This window comes from Oreochromis niloticus, linkage group LG23, assembly GCF_001858045.2.
Source record: "Oreochromis niloticus isolate F11D_XX linkage group LG23, O_niloticus_UMD_NMBU, whole genome shotgun sequence".
Taxonomy (NCBI): domain Eukaryota; kingdom Metazoa; phylum Chordata; class Actinopteri; order Cichliformes; family Cichlidae; genus Oreochromis; species Oreochromis niloticus.
The window spans coordinates 16,072,984-16,095,806 of record NC_031986.2 but is presented as its reverse complement, the minus strand read 5'-3'; the positions used below and the strand labels follow the sequence as shown (position 1 = coordinate 16,095,806).

The 22,823-nt window shown below is 41.0% G+C and overlaps 1 protein-coding gene across 2 annotated transcripts in view; it reads right to left on the bottom strand.

The window, feature by feature from the left end:
- Positions 1 to 11,404: 11,404 nt before the first annotated feature.
- LOC100701007 (TSC22 domain family protein 1) overlaps positions 11,405 to 22,823 on the bottom strand; it is a 28,868-nt gene continuing 17,449 nt past the window's right edge. Inside the window, exons 1-3 of one of the 2 annotated variants that reach the window (XM_019351828.2) lie at positions 15,427 to 15,753; positions 15,188 to 15,239; positions 11,405 to 13,401 (exon numbers count right to left, since the gene is read on the bottom strand). In XM_019351828.2, coding sequence (XP_019207373.1) covers positions 13,153 to 13,401; positions 15,188 to 15,239; positions 15,427 to 15,548 — 423 coding nt within the window. In that variant the 5' untranslated portion in view covers positions 15,549 to 15,753 and the 3' untranslated portion in view covers positions 11,405 to 13,152. Of the gene's footprint in view, positions 13,402 to 15,187; positions 15,240 to 15,426; positions 15,754 to 22,823 lie in introns of those variants that run through there. The other variant, XM_005452369.3, reaches the window with a different exon arrangement.

Genomic DNA, 22,823 nt, shown 5'->3' with positions numbered 1-22,823 from the left:
TGTCTGCATATTTAAATAAACCAACCCAGTGGATGACTTGGTTAATTTTACCCTCAGATTAATTTAAACCAAAATGCATCTCTAAGAGTCACCTGATAGTGTTTACTCCTCTTCCAGATATCAAGAAGAATCCACCTTTGCTGTAGCTTGCTGCTCTGACGCCATGTAGTGGGTCAGAGGTCGGCCTAAATTCAAACTACAAAACAAACACTTCCTCCCACTTCCTCTCAAAGGTTGGTTTACTTTGAACATAATGGCTGTGTTCATATTAGCTCAATAAAATCATACCAAAGAAGAACAGGACTGAACAGAGCAGGATTGTGTATATTGTGGGTGTGTTGTTTTGTTTTTTTTTAAAAAGATTCTTCGAATTTTTTGGTTTTCATGAAAACAGCTGAGGAACCACAGACTATGAAACTTGTTAGTGTTTTATAATTTATTTTTCTTATTTAAACATTTTTTAAGTAATAACTGCAACTGCAGGAATGTTTTCATTTCTTTTTAAAGGCAGAACTATTTAACTTGCTCAACATACCCAGTCTTATATTTTGTCCTTTTCTCTTATTAATACCCCCATTTTTTGCATAGCAACATTTGGCCGGTTGTGTTAACTTCAGTATTTAAAAAGGATCTTAGAATGCAACAGAACAATATGCAGTAATGTGAAGGACTATGCAGCCCCATGTAAAACTAACAACAGTCTCAGACATCATTTTAGAGAAATTCGGGGCGGCTCTTCTTAGTGTTGCCTCGGTTCACTGAGTTTGAATTCATGCACAGCTCTCGTAAGGTCCTGCAACAGCATTTCAGTCAGGTTGAGGTCTGGACTTTGACTGGACCATTGCAACACCTTGATTCTTTTCTTTTTCAGCCATTCTGTTGTAAATTTGCAGCTGCACTTGACCCAATTATGGCCAAGCTTTTGTTGTCAGACAAACGTCCTCGCTTTTGAGGAGTTCATGGTCAACTCAATAACTGCAAAGTGTCCAGGTCCCGTGGCTATAAAACTAACCCAAACCATCACGCCTCCACCACCGTGCTTGACAGTTGGTATAAGGTCTTATGTGCTGCTGTGTATTATAGCCAGACATCTCCACTTTGGTCTTCTTGTTCTAGAAGACCAAAGTGGCGATAAAACCTTTTTAGAGAAAAGAGGTTTTCTCCTGGCAACCCTTCTAAGCAAGCCAAACCTATTCTGTCTTTTTCTAATTGTACTCTTAAATATTTAACCTGCTAACTGAGGCCTGTTGAGTCTGAGATGTAGTACTTGTGTTTTTATGCATTACACGGTCTGACGGTCTGACTGTGTAGGTAAAATCTTGGACTCCTTCTTTAAATATGTTCAAGTTATTTTACAATAAAAATAATCAGTAGGGGAGTGAGGGGGACATGTGCTAGCTTTTTTCAGAAATGGTTGATTTTTCATATGTAATAACCTTAATGCTCTTTCAGCACTGCCCTGCATATCAGTGCTTTCTTGCAGGATTTCACAGATTAACCCCCCGGTATATGACTCTAACTCAACAAGTTAAAATAAGACGTTGTGTGTCTCACCTTCACACAGAGTTCTCATGTAGATCGTCAAGCAGGCGTTTGACCCTGACAGCAGTAATATCTCAAGCATTTCAGAAATCTTTTCACTTATATTACTTGAATCTGATGGTATTTTTCATGTGCACACAGCCTACTGGTGATTGGCAGCATACCAAAAAGCCATGCATGCAATAAACTAGTCTTTGAACGGGACCACGAAATGGAAAGTGTTCGTGCCAGTTGCTTCCTATCAGCTGATGATGGTAAATTAGGATCAGCTGGTAGGATCCACCTGAAGGTCACATGCTTTTTGATTGGCTTCAAATTAATGCACTATAGTTTGCAACACACCGATTGCAGGGCATGATTAACAGTGTAATGCTAACTGAGTTACATATAACTGCAGAACATCGAGACATGACGTGTGGAGGTATCACATGCCTGCTGCTCATGTGTCCAATTAAAGAAGATGGACAGTGTGTGTCAGTAGAGATGGTATGCTTTCAATCTCATCTCAAGTTAAGCTCCACTCGGCTGTGTCTGAGCTCTTCTCTTTGTTTTGCCTCCGTCTGTAGGTTCTTCCTGCTGATGCTGGCTCCACGTGTCGCATGCTGCTGCCTGGAGCCACACTGAAAACGTGAGCAGGACACACACATCATAGGAGAGAAGAATTAAAAAAAAAAAACTATAACATTGTCTATTTAAATTAAGTGTATAAAATTATTTAGCTTTCTTTTTGAAAATATAATATGTATATAGTGTTTATTCTGTTAAATTTGCATGAAGGCCTTTAAGCACACTCTCACACTTTAAGGATTAAAAAGGAAAAGGACTGTGAAAGTCACCAAGTCTTATTTATAAACGGGACTGTAGAGAAAGTGCTGCCATCATCAGAGATGCAGATTGATTATAGACAGAGAAAAGTCCAGCATAGGAAGCTTGAGAGGAACTTTACAGATGTGTTGATAAGGTTTTGTGTGTCTTTCCGCTGTTGATGGAAAAAGACGATGGATGTGGAAATGGTGTGAGGTGAGACGCGAAGTACGGCGTGAGGAAGAAAAAAGAAGAGCACTGATTTCTCTTCCTCTGTCTGGGGAACAGGAAAAAAACAGGAAACACTGCAATGATAAAGGCTGAACTCAGTGTGTGTGTATGTGTGTGTGGTTGAATGCTTTTTCTGAGGCCAAGAACGATATTTAGACTGACCCACATCAGCTCGATCTATCTCAGTTAAATTGCTGTCTGTTTGGAGCGTAAGCAAAATGCCTCGCTGCAGTCCTGTGACAGAAATACGAGCTGCAGAGGAATGCTCGCTTGAAGGATGAACTCAGAATAAATATGCTTTCTGGTGAAGTGACTTTGCTCTCTCAAATGATCTTCACACTGTGCACACCCAGGCTGCGTCTCCACAAACAAAAACGAGGATTTGTGAGTTTCTGCAAGGAGCTTTGCACGATCCAGACAGGCACATGTCAACCAGCTGCTTATTTACCCATTTACAAAAAGGGTCCAGTATCTGGGCTGATCTAGGGTCAGGCTTGCATGGCTTTTAGTGGATCTTTCTTGAGAGGCCTCAGGCTTTGTCCACCATTTGGTGCACACCTGCTCAAACACACCCGCAGTGGGGAATTTGCATGAAGGAAAGAGTCTAGCTTACTCAACAACGATAATTTACATGCAAAAACTCTGGATTGTATCAATCAGGTCACATTCACATTGGTCCTCCGTGCCAAAGAGAAACATTTGCGACACCAGCTGGGGGTCGTGGCTATTTATGAGATCGCTGTGGTTTTAGGTCACATTAGTGAGTCACACAAGGTCAAGACTTCTGTTTCCTGTGGTCTGAAGTCTGAGTGCTTAGTTTCCATGTGGCAGCAGAGGAAGGACACATTTAATGCTCACAGTGGCATTGTGACAGCCATGCATGCCCTCTGATTTTTGCTGCTCAGCACATTGTCGGCCAGACATCTCAGAACTGTCTGCACTTGAATGTGCAAAAGAGTTTAGCTGGAAATCAGTTGCTATTGATGCTACTGTGCAAAGGAAGTATGTTTGTGCTAACCTGCACGATCATTGTTTTTATATGGCATTTAAGCAGTTTAGTGTTCATAGTGGTAGATTTCCCACTTTTATTGTGCAAATATCTTAAGCTACCCCCTTGTGTCTTTATATTTTGCCTAGCAAATGGGAAATAAGGCCAGTGATTTATAGAAATGTGTTTGTACAATTCTAACAAGCTTGAAAGTTAATATTTGGTATGACCATCTTTATTCTTCAGCACAGTCTCAATTCTCTTAGACAAGCTTTGTTGTAATTTATGTCTTCAGGAATAGTTCTCCAGGAATAACAATAAATTGATCAACTAAATGTCCAGATACATCTGTCAGGTCCCGTGTCAGGTCTATGCTGGATTTTTTTCTTTTTCTTAAGGATAGTTTTAAGGCCTGCCACTTCTTTGGCCGCCCACCTTTCCAGTTTCCTTAAATTTTTTAAGGGCACAATGCACATACAGATTTTAAGTTTTCTGTAATGAAACAATACAAGTTTTTTCTTTCTTGGCTAAAACTTCTAAACACTTTTTCTTTGAAGGGTTTGACTCGAGCAGGGAGCAGGTCCACTCTGAAGTCTGTCCTTCTGTTTGGAAAGAGCCTTGTTGGTGCAAAATAACTATTTTATGTCTGTCAAATTTTGTTATTGTTGGCATTTTTTCATAGATTCAACTAAAGAAATGGGAACAAATGATGTGTTTTTGTAACAAAGTGCCTAAAGTTATAATTTAAAATCGGTTCTTTGCCAAGTTGTCTGTTATGTGGGCACAACACCGGTTCATCCCTTGAGATAGGTGCCTTTTTATGTTAATTTATGGGTCAGTGTTAAGGGGATTAACACAAAAACAAAACTGGACTGAAAATAAATGAAAAAGCAGCCAGTGTCTAAAGAAAAACATTGAAAAACCTTCAGAAAGCCTGAAGAACTATTGCTCAAAAGCACTTTAAAAATGTCAAGAAAGTCAGGTTGCTTGGAGGTAAAATACAGAGGAAAGAGGCCTTTTAGGACTTTTGCAGAATAAACTATAGCTGCATATTTTATAGTAACATCTTCTCACATAGGCAAGAGACTTAATGACGTTGGTAAATACCTGTAAGACTATACTAATATTTGTCATGAACACAGCTTTTTAACATAACCTGTAATTTTCCAGGCTAATTTAATTAATAATGTGTTCATTACAAGTCACGCTGTGTTAATACCACTGTGAGTACCACTGTGAGTAACTTGAGCTGGATATGCTAATATGTGTTGCATCCATTAGTGCAGATAAACACCACTTAATCAATACTTTACACTTTTTTAACTTTGAAAAGAATGAATTAAAAAAAATTCTATACATCTTAATACCCCTGAATACTTCTCTGAAAAGTTTACTTCTCAGAGACTTTAAATGCTAATTATAATAATTGTAACTAACACTTATAATAATTGTTAATGGCTTGCAGTTCGATAGTAGTTTTGCTTGTTAAGCTATGTTTGTTTGGATTGTGGGTTACCAATGCTAGCTATTATCAAGGGAATCTACAGACATATTGAAGGGTACTAGTATGAGTGGACAGCCAAGAACTTATTTAGTTTGGTGAGTTATGGAGTTAAGTAGGTCAGACAAAGTACTGACACAAATTGGCTCTGGTGGTCAAACTGTTGTTGAATTGTGTTTGTAAGTGTGACGCCAATATGTGGCCTCTGTTTCTCTTGTTCTATGCGTCTGTGCGTGTGTTTTATTGTGTGACGGTAGCTTATATTTAGTTACAGTTTTCAACCACTCTCATTTTATTAATTTTATTTGGCTAACCTACCAGACACCGGCTCTGTACTCCACTTTATGGCTCATAAACTGAAAGTCTTTCAAGCATCCTTCTCAGAAACTGGATCAGTTTGTGCCATAAACAACCTGATTAAGAGGAAAGCTCTTTAAGTGAACGTACCTCTGCTGGGCCTGTTGTTGTCTGTCCTGCTGTGTCAGGTTAGCAGTGGTGTAATGACTGTCTGGTTGCACAGACAACACACACACACACACTCACACTAGGCAAAAGCACAGCGGCCAAAGCAAACATAATTAAAGTGAAGTGCACTTAAGAAGAATCCAAGTGTCATTTGAAGTTACAGCACATAGACAGGAGAATAAAGTTTGTTTTGAAAAGCATGTGACACTGATTTAGATTCAGTCTGCTTGAGAAAATATGAGCAGGCGAACAAAGATTCCCAGAGTTAGAGGGAAAAAGGCGGATAAATTTAGGTGTTCATTTAAATAACACAAGGGCTGTGTACATTTTATGAATTTTAAAAGCTCAGCCCTGCCCTTGTGTGGTTTCTTTTATTGTCATTGCAAATCTTCCAGCAGCACATGCCAGAAATGCTTTTCCACAGTGACACGGTGAAAAAATGAAAGATGCTCAGAGAACCAGTCGAACCAGTTCAGCATAGCTGAGAGAAACTTCAGACAGACAACAGACAAAAATCATTATCTGTGTCTGCTGTGTGAATAAAATCTCATTTTAAATTTAGAAGAAAGAAAAAAGGGAAAAGATGACCAAATTGCCCAGTTATGGCGACTGGACGCTTTTAAGATGGAGACGTTTCCTGTTTTGACATCTTCCGGGGAGCGGTGAAGGTGCTAAGGGGAGGAAAAGTGGAGGATAACATAGAGCCATAATCCCCATAATCCACCCTTCTCTCGCCAGTGGGGGCGCAGGCTACGTGCCGCTCTCTCCACGCTTCCGTCTGCTGTTTGTTTTGAAATTTCAGAAGGCCCATGGCACAGCGGTGGGGGCACGTGCCTCTGAGAAATGTGACTTTGGATGGAGGACAAATGAGGACACATGGACACGTACTGACCACCATGAACATCTACTGCAATGTCCCTCGTTAATTTAAGGGCCTAAATAATTCAGGTTAAGGCAGCAGCTGGGTTTAAGCTGACTTAAGCGTGTTATTTTGTGTGCTTTAGGATGAAGATGAATGTTTCACTGTCTTATTACTGCTTCAAGGTCACTGACATTGCTTTTGGTCAACGGAAAATATGAGGCATGAAGTAAAAATAATAATCTTGGACCACTGGACAACAGCAGGAAACCCGACTCCTCTTTTCAAAGCGCGCTGCATGTTGAGTACAATAGGGCATAACTTTTCTTAAAGCAGAATGATATGCTCATCCCCAACTGCGTTTTGAGGCTTAAAATACCTGACTTGTGTAGCTTCTCTCCATTTATTTCTTCTCCTTTTTTGCTAAACATTGGAGAGCATTTAGTGGCAGAATCTTTCATTTGTATTTAATCACACAAAGTATTACTAGCGGTGCTTTTTGTAGATGTATCTTGTTTATGAGCCACTGATTCAATAAGCAGCATGTGGAAAGCATGCACGCAGTAAACAAAGCTAAAAAGTCAGAACGAGGCTTATTTTTTGCACGCGATTGTTCACATAAAAAGTGATAGACGCCCACGTGTGATCACCATATGAAGGCATGCATGGGAATGTTTTTCAGAGGTCACAGAGATAACCACACTGATGCCTTTGCAGCATTTGCGTACCAATCAGAACACCTCCTCCAGAGCACTAATCATCATCTGACAGACTTTATTCTGTATGTATCAGAGGTGCACTCCCTATAATTTGTAATCTCTCTTCTAGCTGACTTTTTCCTCGTCTGTCACGCTCTATTTAGGCACAGCAGCAGCAGCGTGTTCACACCTCCCCTCAGCTGCTACCCAAACACACTGACATGACCCACATACAGCAGCAGCTAACAAACTACAGCGAGAGTCACAGTCATTCCACAGGAACGTCTACCGACGAGTTTGGAGCGTTTCTCTTATTGGCATCACATGGTGCATCAACGGGCTCGCCCTTTGTGTGTCAGTTGATGTTCAGATCTGTGCAGGGATGTCCTCATGGGTTGCCTGTGACAGCAGCTGACTCTGATTGAGTATGAGTGCTGATTGAGGGCACATGTGTCCTGCTGTGTCTGTGTTTGCCACCATGACGTCACCCACTGCTTTGCTGTCTTGACGTGGGGTTTAATGTCATTGGCATGCTGGTGTTTTTTGAGAGAGCTGGCTGCTAATTTATCCACTGAAACTAGTAAATTTCACTATAGACGGACACGTACCTTCTAATTAATGTCAATCAACAAACTAGTAAAATTCTAGGAGTTCACTTGCCAAACGTCTTAGACAGGCTGAACCTCATAGCAATACAGCCTTAATAGAAATGGCCTCAGCGGAAGGGTGACTATCAAGAAGCCACGCTTAAGGAAACAAAGCAGTGAGAAAAGGCTGAGGTATACAAAATTACACAAAAACTGGACTAAAAATCAGTGGCAACAGGTCTGATGGACTGATTTTTGGTTCGAAACATCGTAGGTATGTACGTAAGAGGTCAGGATAGGTACAACATTGGGCGTCTACAGCCATCTGTGAAACATGGTGGAGGCTCTGTCATGGTTTGAGGTTACATTTCAGCCAGTCGTTTCAAAACTGATGAATTATGAACACAAAAAAATACACTGCCAATGGAGTAAAATCATACCTGGACAGAAAAACACACAGTGGAGCACTATCAGTCATGTATTGGCCTCCCCAGAGCCCGACCTCACCATTATTGAAGCAGTGTGGAATCATGTTGACAGAGAACAGAAGGCGTAAACATCCAAAGAAGAGCTTTGAATGTCCTTCAAGAAGCCTGGAGAACTATTCCTGAAGACTACTTAAAGAAATAACAAGAAAGCCTGAGTGCCTTCCTGTGCTGAATGAATAAGATAGATAGATAGATAGATAGATAGATAGATAGATAGATAGATAGATAGATAGATAGATAGATAGATAGATAGATAGATAGATAGATAGATAGATAGATAGATAGATAGATAGATAAATAGATAGATAAATAGATAGATAGATGATGTACTTTGGATTTTTATCGTAGCTCAGCTAAAATCTGGTTTAAAACTTATATATTTGGGGTTTCACAGTCACCATGTTAACATGTTTTCTCATTGTGTGTACAAACACAAGGTGTATTTCTGATTCTGGACTCTGGATGAGCTAATCCCTACATAGAGTCTTAATGGTAAGTCTAGAGGAGGTGGAGCCCTACTGCCAGTCTGGACATTGAGGGTTTAACCAGCAGGACACCTGCTTTCTCAGCAATAAGGAATACATCAACAACACAGAGGGAGGTCCACTCGTGGGGGTGTAAAGAGGATTTCAGGGGTCGTTTGTGGGGCAGAATGGTCTTTGCATGTCTGGAAACAGTAGGCCATGAATACAGAGAGAATTAGTTTTAGCTTATATGTACCTGTCAGTAAATACTGCCTAGAGATGACAACAACCACAAAAAAGTGAGTAAGTGCCCTCCGTATCTACCTCGGAACATCACCAAAAATAGATGGGAGACTAGATGAGGAGATTAATCTGCATGTTATCCCTCAGGCTTGCTGTACATCCTGTGCTCAGGGTTTGGCCTGCCTGAAGAAAACACCTTTTGTCAATGAAATGGGATTTGCGAAAGTGCCATCTGGACACAGGAGCAGAAGCTCTGCCTCCACTCTGTGTCTGATCCACCAGAGATGGTCATGACGAGGTCAGGATCTAAGATCAGACTGATCTGAGGAGGTCAGGTCAGAAGCCTTTAGTTACGTATATGTTAGATCAAAGACCACTACTGATTAGATTTTAACCCAGGACTCCCCAAAGTGATGTACTCCGTCGTACTCAGGTGTTGTTGTTTTTTATACTTAGGCCATAAAATTATGAGCTCCAACAGTTTAATTTGATTGAATATCACACAAGGCAGGTTGTTTTTAAGTTACATAACTGAAAAAAAAACCAAAAAGTTGACTTTTACACTCCCTGCAGTCAGAGAAAATTGAGTCGGCTCCAGCACAGGAGGCAGAGTGAAGCCTAGAAAAAGCTGCTAAAAATATCATGCAGGCTCAGTGAGCTGCTCCACTGTGAGATTCAAATGAGGCTTTGAAATTAAACGTCAGTCACTGCGACGTGGTTAAGCATCGGTATTCTCGAGCTTTCTGCCACAACTCATGTCCTTCATGAACGGATGGTGTTTGCTTAGATTGTGAAGTGAACCAAATAATTAAAAAAAAAAAGTTTAAATATAAGTGCTGGAAAAACTAAAATATTACAGTTCAACCAGTAAACCTCTCGTTAGGGGGACCAGAACCCAACAAACTAAACACAGTGTTTGTGTGGGACAAAGTGTGACACGTTAACAATGCTGGGAGGTAGCCAGATGTTTTATATTTAAATGCAACTTTTCTTTTCTTTCCAATCTTGATGAAGCTTTGCATAAACATTGTCTAGGGCACCGTGAGTGCCAACATCTATATGGCATATACAAATGTTTCATGCAAATCCCACAATCGTATATATTTGTAGATTTGATGGTTAAAATGAGCACTAAATGGAATGCTATTGTATAGAATTGAATATCATAGTATAGACGTGTTTTTATGTTCCATATATCCCATGCATGGCTAGTACGGTTTGGTAGTAAGAAAAAGAAATTCTTCTTACGTTAGCATGAGATAGTCTTCATATACTCCTGTATTATCTGTTATTTCAGATGTTTTTCTGTCTAGTAACAGTTTTTGGGATTCAGTTGGCTTTTTTGAGACATATCTGACTAATTTTAGCAATTTCTATCCAATTATGACACACACTTTGTAACTTTCATTGATGGGCATAATCTTCATTTCACTCTACAGTCCATCTATAGCCTTTCAGGAAAATGGCCATAGATGGACTGTAGAGACGTGCATGTTCTGCAGAGCCCCAGTCAAAATGTGGGACATTGTCTCAAGATGTGGGCCAGGGAGACAAGGAATAAAGATGCTGTGTAGCCCCACTTAAACAGCAACATTTGGTTACACATACTTCTCAGTGATGCTCCTTTTAACCTTATGTTTTGCACTTCCTATACTTTAATGTCCTTCCATCAAACCTTTACCTTAACATAAGTTAAATTGCATAATATAAATATACAGCTCACCATTAGTACAAGTCAACAGAGCATGCTCCTATTTTAATAAATAATACAGGTGATTTTATTGACTTTCATTGTAAAGCGCCGTCATAAATATTAATGACCACTTTTACTGCACAGCTGTACACGTTAATGATTCTGGGTGTGGCTTTGGATGCAACGGCCTGATTGAACAAGAGAAATTATGTTCGTCTTTTTCTGATTTCTTACTTCTAAAATCTCTGGCTCTGCATAAATATATCACGCACGGTAGCAGCTAATCTTTACCCGCAAAACTACACATTCATACTGTTCAAGCATTTTTTTAAGTCTCAACTTTCCCTGCAAAATGAAACTAGCGGCTGATTTTACCCGTTTAAATATAATGCACTAAAAACGGGGCGGGACCTCCGTTGTAACGTATTTCAGTGTCAAAATCCATCTTCGGCTCCTCAGCCGTCGTTCTACATTTTTCCTGCTCACTCCACCTTTGCGCGTTCTCGCAATTAGCGGGCACGTCCATGTGAATCGGGCGGATGGGCGGGCCGACCATAGGGTTCTGTTGGGGAGGCTCGGCCATATAGAACCAATGAGACACCCGTGTAATATATAAATATTTACGTAGTAGACTCCATTTGCGCATGCGCAAGGAGTTTTGGCAGAGCCAGCCATTCATGTTGTAAACTGGGAAGCCATAAATATAAATGACCGTTTTTCTAATTAAATCTATAATACCTATAATTTTTCAGCTTCCATAGGAGAAAAGATGTAAACATATGATAAATTTATGACTTAAAAAAAAACAAACAGACAAAAAAACCCCAAAAAACATTCCCAGTTTTTGTCATGTTTTTCTTTTTTTATTTGAGGTGCAACTGTCTAGTGCAATTGTAACGTCACATTTGTGATGGGCTGAGGAACATGCACAAAACATCAACATACTTCTGCTGCTGGGCATTTTCCTTTTCTTTTTTTTTTTTAAGCCAGATGTCTCGTTATTGTGTTCAGTGCTCCAGTTGCACTATGAGCAACTCAAACACTTGGCTGTACAAAAAAACAAAACAAAAAATAATGCTAAGATTTATTTAAAAGAAAAAAAATAAACAACAAAAAACTACACACGTCTCCAAATGGTTAAAGAGTCCAGATCATTTGAGCGAGTGAGTTTGAAGCGACGGCAGATACAGTACAAGGCCGTGTGTCACCACAGGAGAGACAGCATCTTAGTGTGGAGGTAAAAGGTCCTCTTCTGTTGCCACCCTGAGTAATGACATCACAGGTAGATCAGAGAAAAACCTGGCCATACCATAGATATATATACAAAAGAGTAGAACAACAACAACAACAACAACAAAAACAAGGCTTCTATATATGTATCTATGGTTGGAAACCAGGCACTTGGCAGAGTTGAACTGGAAAATTTTCACCTATACAAAGATCACTAGCTAGAAACAGTCATGTCCTATCGAACTGCCTTCCTGCCATTTATTTTTACAGATCACTTGGACATTATTACATTAACAAGAACAAAAACAAAACAAAATTAATAGGACAGACAAAACAAGCTTCTCCCAGGCCTCTTTAAAAAAAACAAAAAAAACAAAACAAAAAAAAAAAAACATTGATCCCCTGCATAAATCTTTAATGCGCTGTCTGAGAAAGAACAGGGAGGGGGTGTCAAGGGTGGGCAACGTGGACCTCAAACTCAGTTCTCAAAGTGAACAATGAGAAGCAGCTGATATTTAATTCATAGATTTTATGACCATCCTCCCCTTCAAGAATGTCAAGACTGGTGATCCTCAGAGACCCGGGACTTTCCCGGATTCAGGGTGGGTCATATGAATCTTCTGTCATCCGTTAAAAGTCCGCTTGGAAAAAAAGTGCGACAGGAAAACAGGAAGATGTTGAATTAAAAAAAACAAACAAACAAACAAACAAAAAAAAACCCAAAACCCCCACTGTGCGCTGATGGACAGTCAGGGTGAGGCAAGGCGGGGCGGGGGACGATGGCACACGTTTTCAGCAGGGAGGGGGTCACACCGCGACGTATTCAACGGCACTGACAAGATCCTGCTTCTTTGATTGGCCGGGCCCTTGGTTAACTCCTCCCGCCCTCCTTTTTTTTTTTTTTTTTTTTTTTTTTTTTTTTTAAGCGGCCCTGAAGATGGTGGCATGGTCGGTTCCTGTTAGCTCTGGCCCTTTCCCCGCATTGTTGTTGTCACCATGATGATGATGATGATGATGATGATTACAACGACAACCAGCATGACAACGAGGATTGTCTTAAGCGGGTGGTTAAAAGTCAGAAACGAGGCAAAGACGCGCACACAGACGCACACACATACACGCGCGCGCACTTACACATCGGTGTGACTCCAAAGTCAGTTAAATAAAATGTGCAACAAAAGAGAGTGGTTCATCCTCCGGCTGAGTCCAAGTGTGTGCTCCTCCAAACACTGGCAGAGTCTTGATGCTAGAGTCTGTTCACAGTATGACGAGACTCCTTTCTCCTCCTCCTCCTCCTCCTCATCTTCTTTCTTCCATCCCCCCGGTCTCTCATCGTCAGGGGGCTCTCCAATGTCTGGGTTATGCAGATGGGCCGGAGCTTTGCGTGGAGGGGCCAGCCGGGACCGGAGGTTGGGCGGTGCCGGTCGGGGAGCCGCCAGTCTGGACTTGAGCCTGGAACTGAGCCATCTGCTCGGGGCTGGCCAGGGTCTTGAGCAGATTGTTCTCCTGCTCCAGCTGAGTGTTGCGCTCGATCAGCTCTTTGATCTGCTCCTTCAACACCTCCACCTCCTCGCGCACGGCGTACATCAGGTGGCTCTTCACCAGATCCTGGAGGAAGAGGGTGGGGGATAAAGAATGAGTAAATAATACAGCGGCACTGGGCTCCTTACACAACAACAACAACAACAACAATTACAAATGTGCTTCTTTCCACTTTATATTTCCAGTCAGAAGTGAAATTATTGAATGTTTACTGGCTGGTTGTTCAACAGAAAGCTCAGCTAGCAACAAATACGGTCATTTTAAGCTAAATTAAATCTCAAACTGTACTATTTGAGGCTTCTTAACCCCTTTCAAAATCAGTGTTGCACACAGTTTGAGACTTCTACATCAGTGTGATATGGATGTGTCAGAGGTGCACGCCCCCAAAAAACTGAATAAGTTGCACAATACAGTTTGAAGCAATAGATTGCAAAAAAAAAAGGATGTAGCAAATATGACAAATTAAAATCCATATATGTAAATTAATATTTAATTAGTTAAAATAAACTGTCAGAAGGTTCAGTAAACAAATAAATTTTCTGGCAATTATTTCACAGTTCAGGCTTTAAATGGTTACATTTAGATTTTCAGGTTCAGTCAGGTTTTGCATTTTTGTTGACATTTTATAAAACATACTAAAAGAAGAAGCCCATGAGTGGACTACAAATGTAAAGTTTTTTCACCTGCCACGAGTCTGCAGCTGTACTTCAGGTTATTACTTGCACTAAATGAAAGAGTAAGTAATGCACAAGTGTTTACATTGAGACATTTAGTGGCTTGGGGTGGCTATTTTGGTGAATCGCAGCTTCACAATTTCATTTTCCCCCCAGATCTGTAAGCAAACACATTGAAAACATTTGCAGGATTTGGCATTTCCAATATGACTAAATGCCATTTTCCTCCACTTTACATCACTGTGAGGTAAATATTTATGCATGTTTTGTTCAATATTTCAGACTTTTTATCAGCAAAAGGGTTGGAAATTATTCGGCATGCTTGCACAATGCACTTAACCGTGTTTTAATTTAATCGGAGTAATTCTTGCAGAATAAAAACAAGCAGCTGCTGGAGGAAATGTGTGACACAGCAAAGGCTAAATTAGCATGAGTCTTGCAGGGGCTCGTGCCAGCTGTCTCAGCAGCATGAGGAAAACAAGGGCGACATGAACTCCTGCAGAAACAGCTTCACAGATTATTCCCATGACGACGATGACGGTGATGATGAAGGCAGAACAGAGCTGAAGGGGGATTTGGGTTTAATAATCTGAGCATCCCCTCCTTGGTGGACCCTCCTTCTTCCTCCTCCCTGCCCTGATATGTAGCAACTAGGGAACAAAATGTTCCTGCACCGGAGTGGGAGGAGCCAATCAGCGGCCGAGTTATTTATACCGCGCGGAGGGGAGGCTCCTGCTTGCCTAGCAACACTTGGAAACTAGAGAGAGAGAAGGGCCGTATGTAGATGTATTGGGGGGGGGCGTGTGAACCTGAGCCTGACTCAAACTGAGCTACCAGAGAGCTCGAGGGTCATCGGTACAAATCGCGACAGAGCAGAAAGCTTCCCCGCAAACCCGCAGGTGCACTAGCGCGCAAAAAAAAAAAAAGAAAAGAAAAAAGCTTCTGACGCATCTGCATCTTAATTTCTAAAAAGCTTTTTCCAGTCTCCAGTGCTCTGTGCACACTACACTGCATGCAGTGCAAGAAAACGCGAAAATAAAAAGGCAGGAGGGGCACAGTTTACCGCTGTAGGTGCTCGGGTTACATAACACCACAGGGCTGCAAGTACTGCAGAAAGCATACTGCAGATGGTTTAAAAATAAATACATTTTTTTAAAGGGGTACAAAGTGTCACCTACCATTGCTTGCTCGATCTTGTTGTCGATGGCCACCACACTTGCACCCGAGGAGCTGCAAGACAGAGAGAGGAAAACCTGTTTGATGATGATGCAACATTAGCTGTGACCACTGCGGCTGTTGTTTTTCTCCTTCTCCCCTTAAAGACAGCGCTGAGAGAGATTTTAAGTAGTCTGCAAAGGCACCTTCCCCCCTTCTAATCTTCTGCTCACAGCCTCAAAGACAGAGTGCTGACATTTACCTATTATCAACCCTGACTGATGCACTCTCCTTCCCAAGCGCAGAGGACAGAAACGAAATCGAGAAATTCCTCAGTTGACAAACGCCAAGGTCCATCGCCACCGTGTAGCACTGGGAGCTCATGCTATCCCGTCCATTAAAAGCCCCGCAGGCGACGCATCGTGTGTACAAACTGGGACTCCGGCGGTATAAAAGTAGAAAAAACAGCGCATTATTGAGAGCTGGGTGCTGCCACTGCTCTCCGGGCGACCGGCCGGGAGAGAGCACACAAAGACTGAAAGCGGCGGGCTGCAGCTCCGCTCCCTCTCTCCTTGATGCATGCGGGAAAATAGCTCCAGCAGCCCTCTGATTGGAGAACGAGTTAGCTCATTTGCATAACACATGCGGCTGGCTGGCGCCTGATTGGCGGAGAGGAAGCTGCTTATAACAATTTATGCGACATATTTTTTAGCTATCCCAGGGGGTGTCAAACATGAGACCCGGGGGCCCAGAATCGGCCGACAAAGACTCCAATACGGCCTACCGGATGGTTTTGGATAACGTGAAGTAGGACATACATATTTGGATTTTTAATGTTTGTTGTTTTGTTTTGTTTGTTTTTTTACAGCTTCTCTTGCTGATAAAGAACTCCCCCATGGCTATTCATGCTACGACAGAGTAATTACTTAATATATTAAAAAACATAATGACAGAAAATTACTGTCCCCCACCCACCCCCACTATCTACAGTAGAAATGTAGATGGGACATTTTTCTGTCCTTTTAAAACAAAAACCTTGTGTTTTATAATTTAAAAAAAATAGTCCATCACAACCTTTTCTGTAATTTTACCCATATCATACAATATAAGCCCAGAGTCATGCTGACTCATGTCTCCCATTTACTCCAGCAGAATTTCTTTATCATATTAATAAACTGGGGCGTGATGTTTAAACTGCACTACTTTATCTTACATTGAGATATCTTGGAGATTAAATGTGTAATTGAATGTTTGTACACTGACAGTTCTTTTTTTTTTTTTACTTTTACTGGTCCGGCTCCCATTGATATCAAACTGGGCTGTATGTGGCTCACTAAATAAAACAAGAACATCCCTGTTTTATCTGTCACACTTCAGAGTTATTACAGTTGTGTTTTCTAATTAGCTTTTATTTTTTTATTTCACTTCACTTTATTTCACTGATTATGACTTCTTATTGTATGGAAGAAATATGTCCCACGTAAGTTTTAGGAAAATCAGCACAAATATTACAATAAAAACATACTTCTTGAAAGCAGTTGACTCAGTAAAGCATTAGACATCCAAATTGTCATTAATCATGTTCGTCAATCAGGCAAGTTGTAACACTTTGTTTTTTTTAAACAGACTAACAAATACTAAAACGAGTATTTCCTCCATATTTTTTTTTATTTTCATTAGTTTTCCAAGTTCACAAAATCATTTTAGGAAATGTAACTTGACCAGTTCGACTTAGTTTTTCTACATGATAAAGAAACACTGTTATATTTAATGGCAGAAGTGTGTCAGCATGACTCTTGGCTTAAACTGAAGGAAATACATATTTTAAAATGACAGTAAAGGTTCTGTTAGCTTATTGTGCAGACTGTCCTGTGATCATAAAATACATAAAATAATAAAAAACTGAAAAAACCAATGCATTTTTACAATAGATGAAAAATGTAGTGAAAAAAAAAGTGTAGAGAAAAAGCAAAAAATTTCCATCATCTACTTGTTTATCTACTTAGTTGTTATTTATGTACTTTATTTGCTTTCGTGTAGTATGAATGACCATGAGGAAGGTCTTTATCAGTAGTAAAAGCTGCAAAAGATAAAAATACAGTTAAAGATCCAAGATTTATGCTCCTCCTTCACATTTTCCAAAACTGACCAGTGGGCCAGATTGGAGTCACTAGTGGGCAGATTCTTGCACCGGAGCCTTATGTTTGCCGCCGCTAAAAGAGGGTCACACAATAGGGCAGCTGTTCAGACACAACAAGCCTTATTTTTGCTTTCTCACATCATACACAGGATAAAAATGTAATGCAGGTATGGCAAACCTTCAGAAGCTGTTATGTAAAACAATGTCGCCCCCTATTGGGTGTAAGTTGTGTATTAAAGCCACTCATACATCTGAATGCATTACTGGCCCTACCACGGGCTTTGAGCAAATGTTATCAAACTGACCAGGAGTTGACCCTAAAAGCAGGTAAAAGCCGACCTCGGCACTGGCCAGATGTCAAAGATAAATATAAACACAAACACTGAAAGTCTGCCGAGTGGTTTTCATGTTTCATACCAAACAGTGCAGCAGCTTTTTCTCCTCTCCAGGCCTGTTTGATATGTGGATGCACTCTGCTGTACAGTCACACTGGACCACCCTCTCTTCTTTGTTAGCGAGGAGGCGTTGTTGCAGATTATTTATAAACTCCCTCTTGCTCTTCTTTTGCCAGAACAACGATTCAGCTGGAGGAAAGCTCAGCACTGAATTTCTTTAACTGTTAATCATTAAACAGAAACGAATGGGTGTTAACCCAAATTCAGCAATTTGCAGTTCGTTGCTGTCACAGATTTTATTTTTTTTGTAAAGCCAAGTCAAGATTTCAGGTCACTGTCTTAAAAATTTGACTTATTTCTTTGTTTTGTTTTTTAATTTGTTTAGGTTTTTTTTCAGTAGCGGAAATAAACTTCCATAGTTTTCTGATTAATTTCGTTCTAATTTCATTTAAACAACTGGATGGTTTGATTTTTTTTAAACACATTTTTTATGTAATTATTGGGAAATATAATGTGTAATCGCATTAAATATATATTATTCCAGTTTAAATTAATAAAGCAACTCTACCTGAAACATGTTAATTACAACTGTGTAATACTACCACTACTACTACTACTACTACTACTACTACGAGTAAAACAAAACATTAAATGAGGCATAGGAAAACTACAAAGCTGACATCTTTTCTCTCATTAATTAAGGAGTTATTTATTTTTGCCCAGCCCCCAGATTTACTTGTTTAAATTATAAATTAATTAACCATTATTTGCTTTCAGCACTGGTGGAAAAAAATTAGTGGGGGAAAAAAAAGGCAATGACTCTCAAATTAACCCTTCATACATCATCTATATATGATGATGGATTTTTTTTTTTTTTTTTTTTTTAAGCAAAATAGAAATTTCTCAATTTCAAATGTAAATATTTAGTTTCTTTTTTTAATATTCCACCTTGGAAAACTAAAATGTTATGCAGTAATAATTAAAAAACAAACAAACAAAAAAACCCTACCGTGATAATTATATTTCAGATCACTACAAAAGCACAAACCTCACCAATAGGATCAATATTTTCCTTGAATGATCAATCAGATTATTTAAACGTGTGATTTTTACGGTATGGAGGAGTGGACATAAAATAAAGGAAGTAAATTTACTGGAAACAAAGCACGAAAAAAAGAAGCCGTTGCTGTCCTGGCGTTCGTGTTGTGGTTTTTGGTTTGAGCTTTCATTGACTGACTGCACGCATGTAAGAGACTGTAATCAGAGCATGGAACAATCTGCACCTTTTAAGCACCTTAGTTGGGTTATATCTGTCCCTGGCTGGGATATTCATTACAAAAGTAGCCGTGTTTAAACAAGGGAGTGTTGAGGGTTGGAGATCAGACACCTCTCGGAGGGGGAGGACGACGACAAGGCCTGTGGCCTGCTAATATCTTTGTGTTTCACTTCCTCTGGCTCCGTCATTGACTGGCGGCTCTGATGAAGGAACTTTGATAGGATCGAGTGATTTTAGAGAAGTGGAAAAATGACATCTCCAGTTACTTCTGCTTTCCCCCCTTTAGCACACTTCACATCCAAAGGAGTATCATCACATGCTGCGGTGATATCTGCTTATAAAAAGAAAACAATGGGGAGGCGAGGGGGCTGCACGCCAACTATAAAAAGTAGGGTAATTTATCTACTAAAAAAGATTGTTATGCAAATATTTTATTGGGGTCTGGTCGTGTTGAGTGGCTCGTTAGAGTGACTTTAACACAGTGCTTATCACTGACAGTTTGGACTGGAGGGAAAAATGACACTGAAGACAAAGCAGCTACAGCCAGTCACGCCCTCATGCTCTCACAGTCGAGGGTAACATGCACACATAGAAGCAAGACCGCGTTGTCACTGAACACATTGGCAGCTGGAGTTTAAGCGGCCTTTGCTGCAGGTAGAGGTGGGAAACGCATTCACACGCTGATGCTTGTTTATACTGGAAACTGCACCACAAGATCAACAACAGCACACAGACACCTCACCGCACAGCCCCGTTGCCATCTGCCTGTATTTAACCCCACCTAGCTGCCACAAGTCCTCTGACAACGTGACAAAACCACAGCCATCGTTACCTCTTCAGATGCTTCTCCAGCTCCCAGAAGAGCAGCTTCAGGGCCATGCCGTCCCTGTCCTGCTCTGCTGCTCCTGCCCTGGCCAGCCCCTTGTCTCTCATTGATGCAAACCCGCTTCCCCACCAAAGTGTCCCCAAAAACAAACACCACTGCCACCAACACTACCACTGCACCTCCTCCTCTGTCCTCCTGACCCCTGTCCTTTGGGCCCGACCTCCTCACTCCCTTCAGCTGTGGGAGCTCCACATAGGGGTGTCTGACCAGCAGTGGAGACTAGGAGAGGAGTGTGTGCGCGTACACAACAGGAGTGCACCTTAGTGTGTTACGTCCTCCTGATTTGCCTCCTAACTAGGCCTGAATTACAAGTAGAGGCTGAGATGATTGGGTATGTGGAGCAAAAGCATAGGAGGGTGGGCAGTGATGTCACTGCGTAAGGAGTCACGTCACCTCCTCTTCTGTTGTTATGTAAACTGTCAGCAGAGATCAGGGTGATCCATCCAATAGGATGAGCCACTTTTGACCACACCCCCCCCCCATCAGCACTCTCCTGGCTGCCTTTAAATCACTCCCTTTTGCCCTACACCTCGTCTCCCTTTCATCTTTCCTGTAATAGTCTGTCTTTGATGACAAGAGAGGTAAGCCCTGAATACACTAGACACTTCCCCGCACACCGCAAAGACTCAACTCATTTCGCGGAGAACGTGCACATCTTTAGCCATGCTGCCACCTCTCCTCAGTGGTAGAATACGTGCCCTGAATGTGGGTCCCAGCTACAGCACGCCTCACGTGTACCTCCATACTATCAAAATAAAAAAAAATAAAAAATAAAAAAAAGATGGAGAAACACTTCAGCAAACACAAGCACATACAAAGTCTACACTAGTGTCTGAACAAAGGCCACAATAACAACAAACAGCTGATTGGTCGTTGCCACCATCGTCCATCAGCAGTACAGAGAGCAGCATCGGCTACTGAACTGAAGAAAAGTAGAGAACAAAGAGGGGAAAAGGGCAACCCTGAAGAGTGAAGATGGCGAGGAGCCGTGGGCGCCACAAAATGGCGGAAAAAGGGCACACTTCGGGAGTTTGTTGGTGGGATTCAACTCGATGCACGCAGTGAAATTATTAACCCCATTAGGTGGAAGTCACATCATCTTTTCTTCCCTTAACTGCCAGTGCCACTAATCCTAGTAACAGCTGGAAGTTGGCCGGTATCGGAAATAATCAGTGCAATTACTTTTGACTTGAAGCACCGATGCAAGACGGCCAGCGTTACTGCTCACGCTGTATATCTGTACATTGTGTGCTCGCAGGTCTGGGGTCAGTGTACGCATGCTCGCTTGGAACAAAAGGTCTGAGTTAAGCCTTCACTGATGTTCAGGCAGTTTTACTTTCAGCCAATCGCTGGCGCCGCAACAGACTTGGCTCAGCCAATCGTGGCAGACCTTGACGTCATGACATCGCATATGGGCTGCTCTCATTCATTATGCATCCAAGTCCTTCTAAAGCTTCTCTATGTGGCCTGTACAAAAGTCTGACCTGTATGTTACTGTAGATATTGGACCCTGAAGACTACAGCCTATAAGAACTAATGTAGTAACACTGACAAGCACCTGATGTTTCAGGGACTTTAATAGCAAATTAAAATCCTCTTAATTTTGGCAGTGATACCTTGTTGTGAAACTGCATCAAGCTATGAGACTGACTTAATTAGGTAACGTCCCAAACGCTGCACAAAACAACAAGCAGGAAGCAGTGCTCAATTTAACCCTCGCTTTAGCAACGCACCTTTGCAACAGCTTCACCCTTCTCTTCATTCAATACAAGCAGAACTGGACCAACACTGTTGTCCACCTTTTTGTACAGCTCCGAGCAGAAGGCAAAACAGTGGTAGGCTACATCGTTTGCCACACCCTGTGGAGCTTACATAAGAGTGGATGCGCTGCCACAGTGTGGTAGCAGATGATGCAGAGTTTATGTTGTTCACCTAGTTAAATATATTAGTCTAAATATAATGTTTTGCTTCTTTTTGGGGGGTTAAATTAATTTGAATATATTTTCTCCCATTTTTATTTTCATTTAGTTCCCACACTGGGTTTGCTTATTTCAATTTACATGTAGTTTAAAAAGTATTTAGTTTTAAATAGTTACATTTTTCATGTTACCATCTCGCGCCTACACTCTGTATTGTTTCAGTTACTTAATACCTTTTTCTCTTAGCCCTAGTTTAAATTCATATTTCAGTTAACTAAAATGTTTTGTTTTACACCTTGCTTTAGTTTGATTGGTATCGCACCCAGTTTGTGTCTCCTAGCTTCAGAATTGAGTGTTAGGGCTTTTCTGTTCAACACTGGGAGCTGAAAAGTCAGGCAGTATCAATTTAATCTGCAGGATAGGGACCATTAAAAATAAAAATTGTGGACCGTTAAATATTCTGTAAATCTAGAGGAGCAGCACTGTTCTGTATCTGAAGAATGTACAGGAATAGGAAGAGAGAAATGGAGATAAATGCCAAAACAAGTGAAGCAGAGGATGTCTTTAGGCTTTAGTGGCTTTATGCTGTAGAAAAGTGAGAAACCAATTGCGCCAACAGCAGCGTAAATGCCCTCTAGTGTATTTTACTTCCCTTTATCTATGTTCTGCCTCATAAAAGCATCCAGCTGAGAGTAACTAGCACTTCCACCTCATTTTTATTGTGTGGTTTGAGAGGAAGCAGAGCGGGGCGACCAACACCAGGGCTTTAGAGTGCGACCAATTTAGTCGCATATGCGACTTAATTTCTCAATTGTGTGACAAAAAAAAAAAATCCTAGGTCGCACGGGTGAGACCAGCTGTTCATTACACACACACACACACACAGACACACACACACAAAAAAAAAAAAAGGTCTCTGCAACTCTTGAAGTCTCCGCGTTATCAACAACAGACACATTATGCCCTTATCATGGTCTAAACCAATCATAGTCAGGGCCGGGACCTCTCTGATTGGCCGTGGTCCAGATATTCTTGCAGTCCTT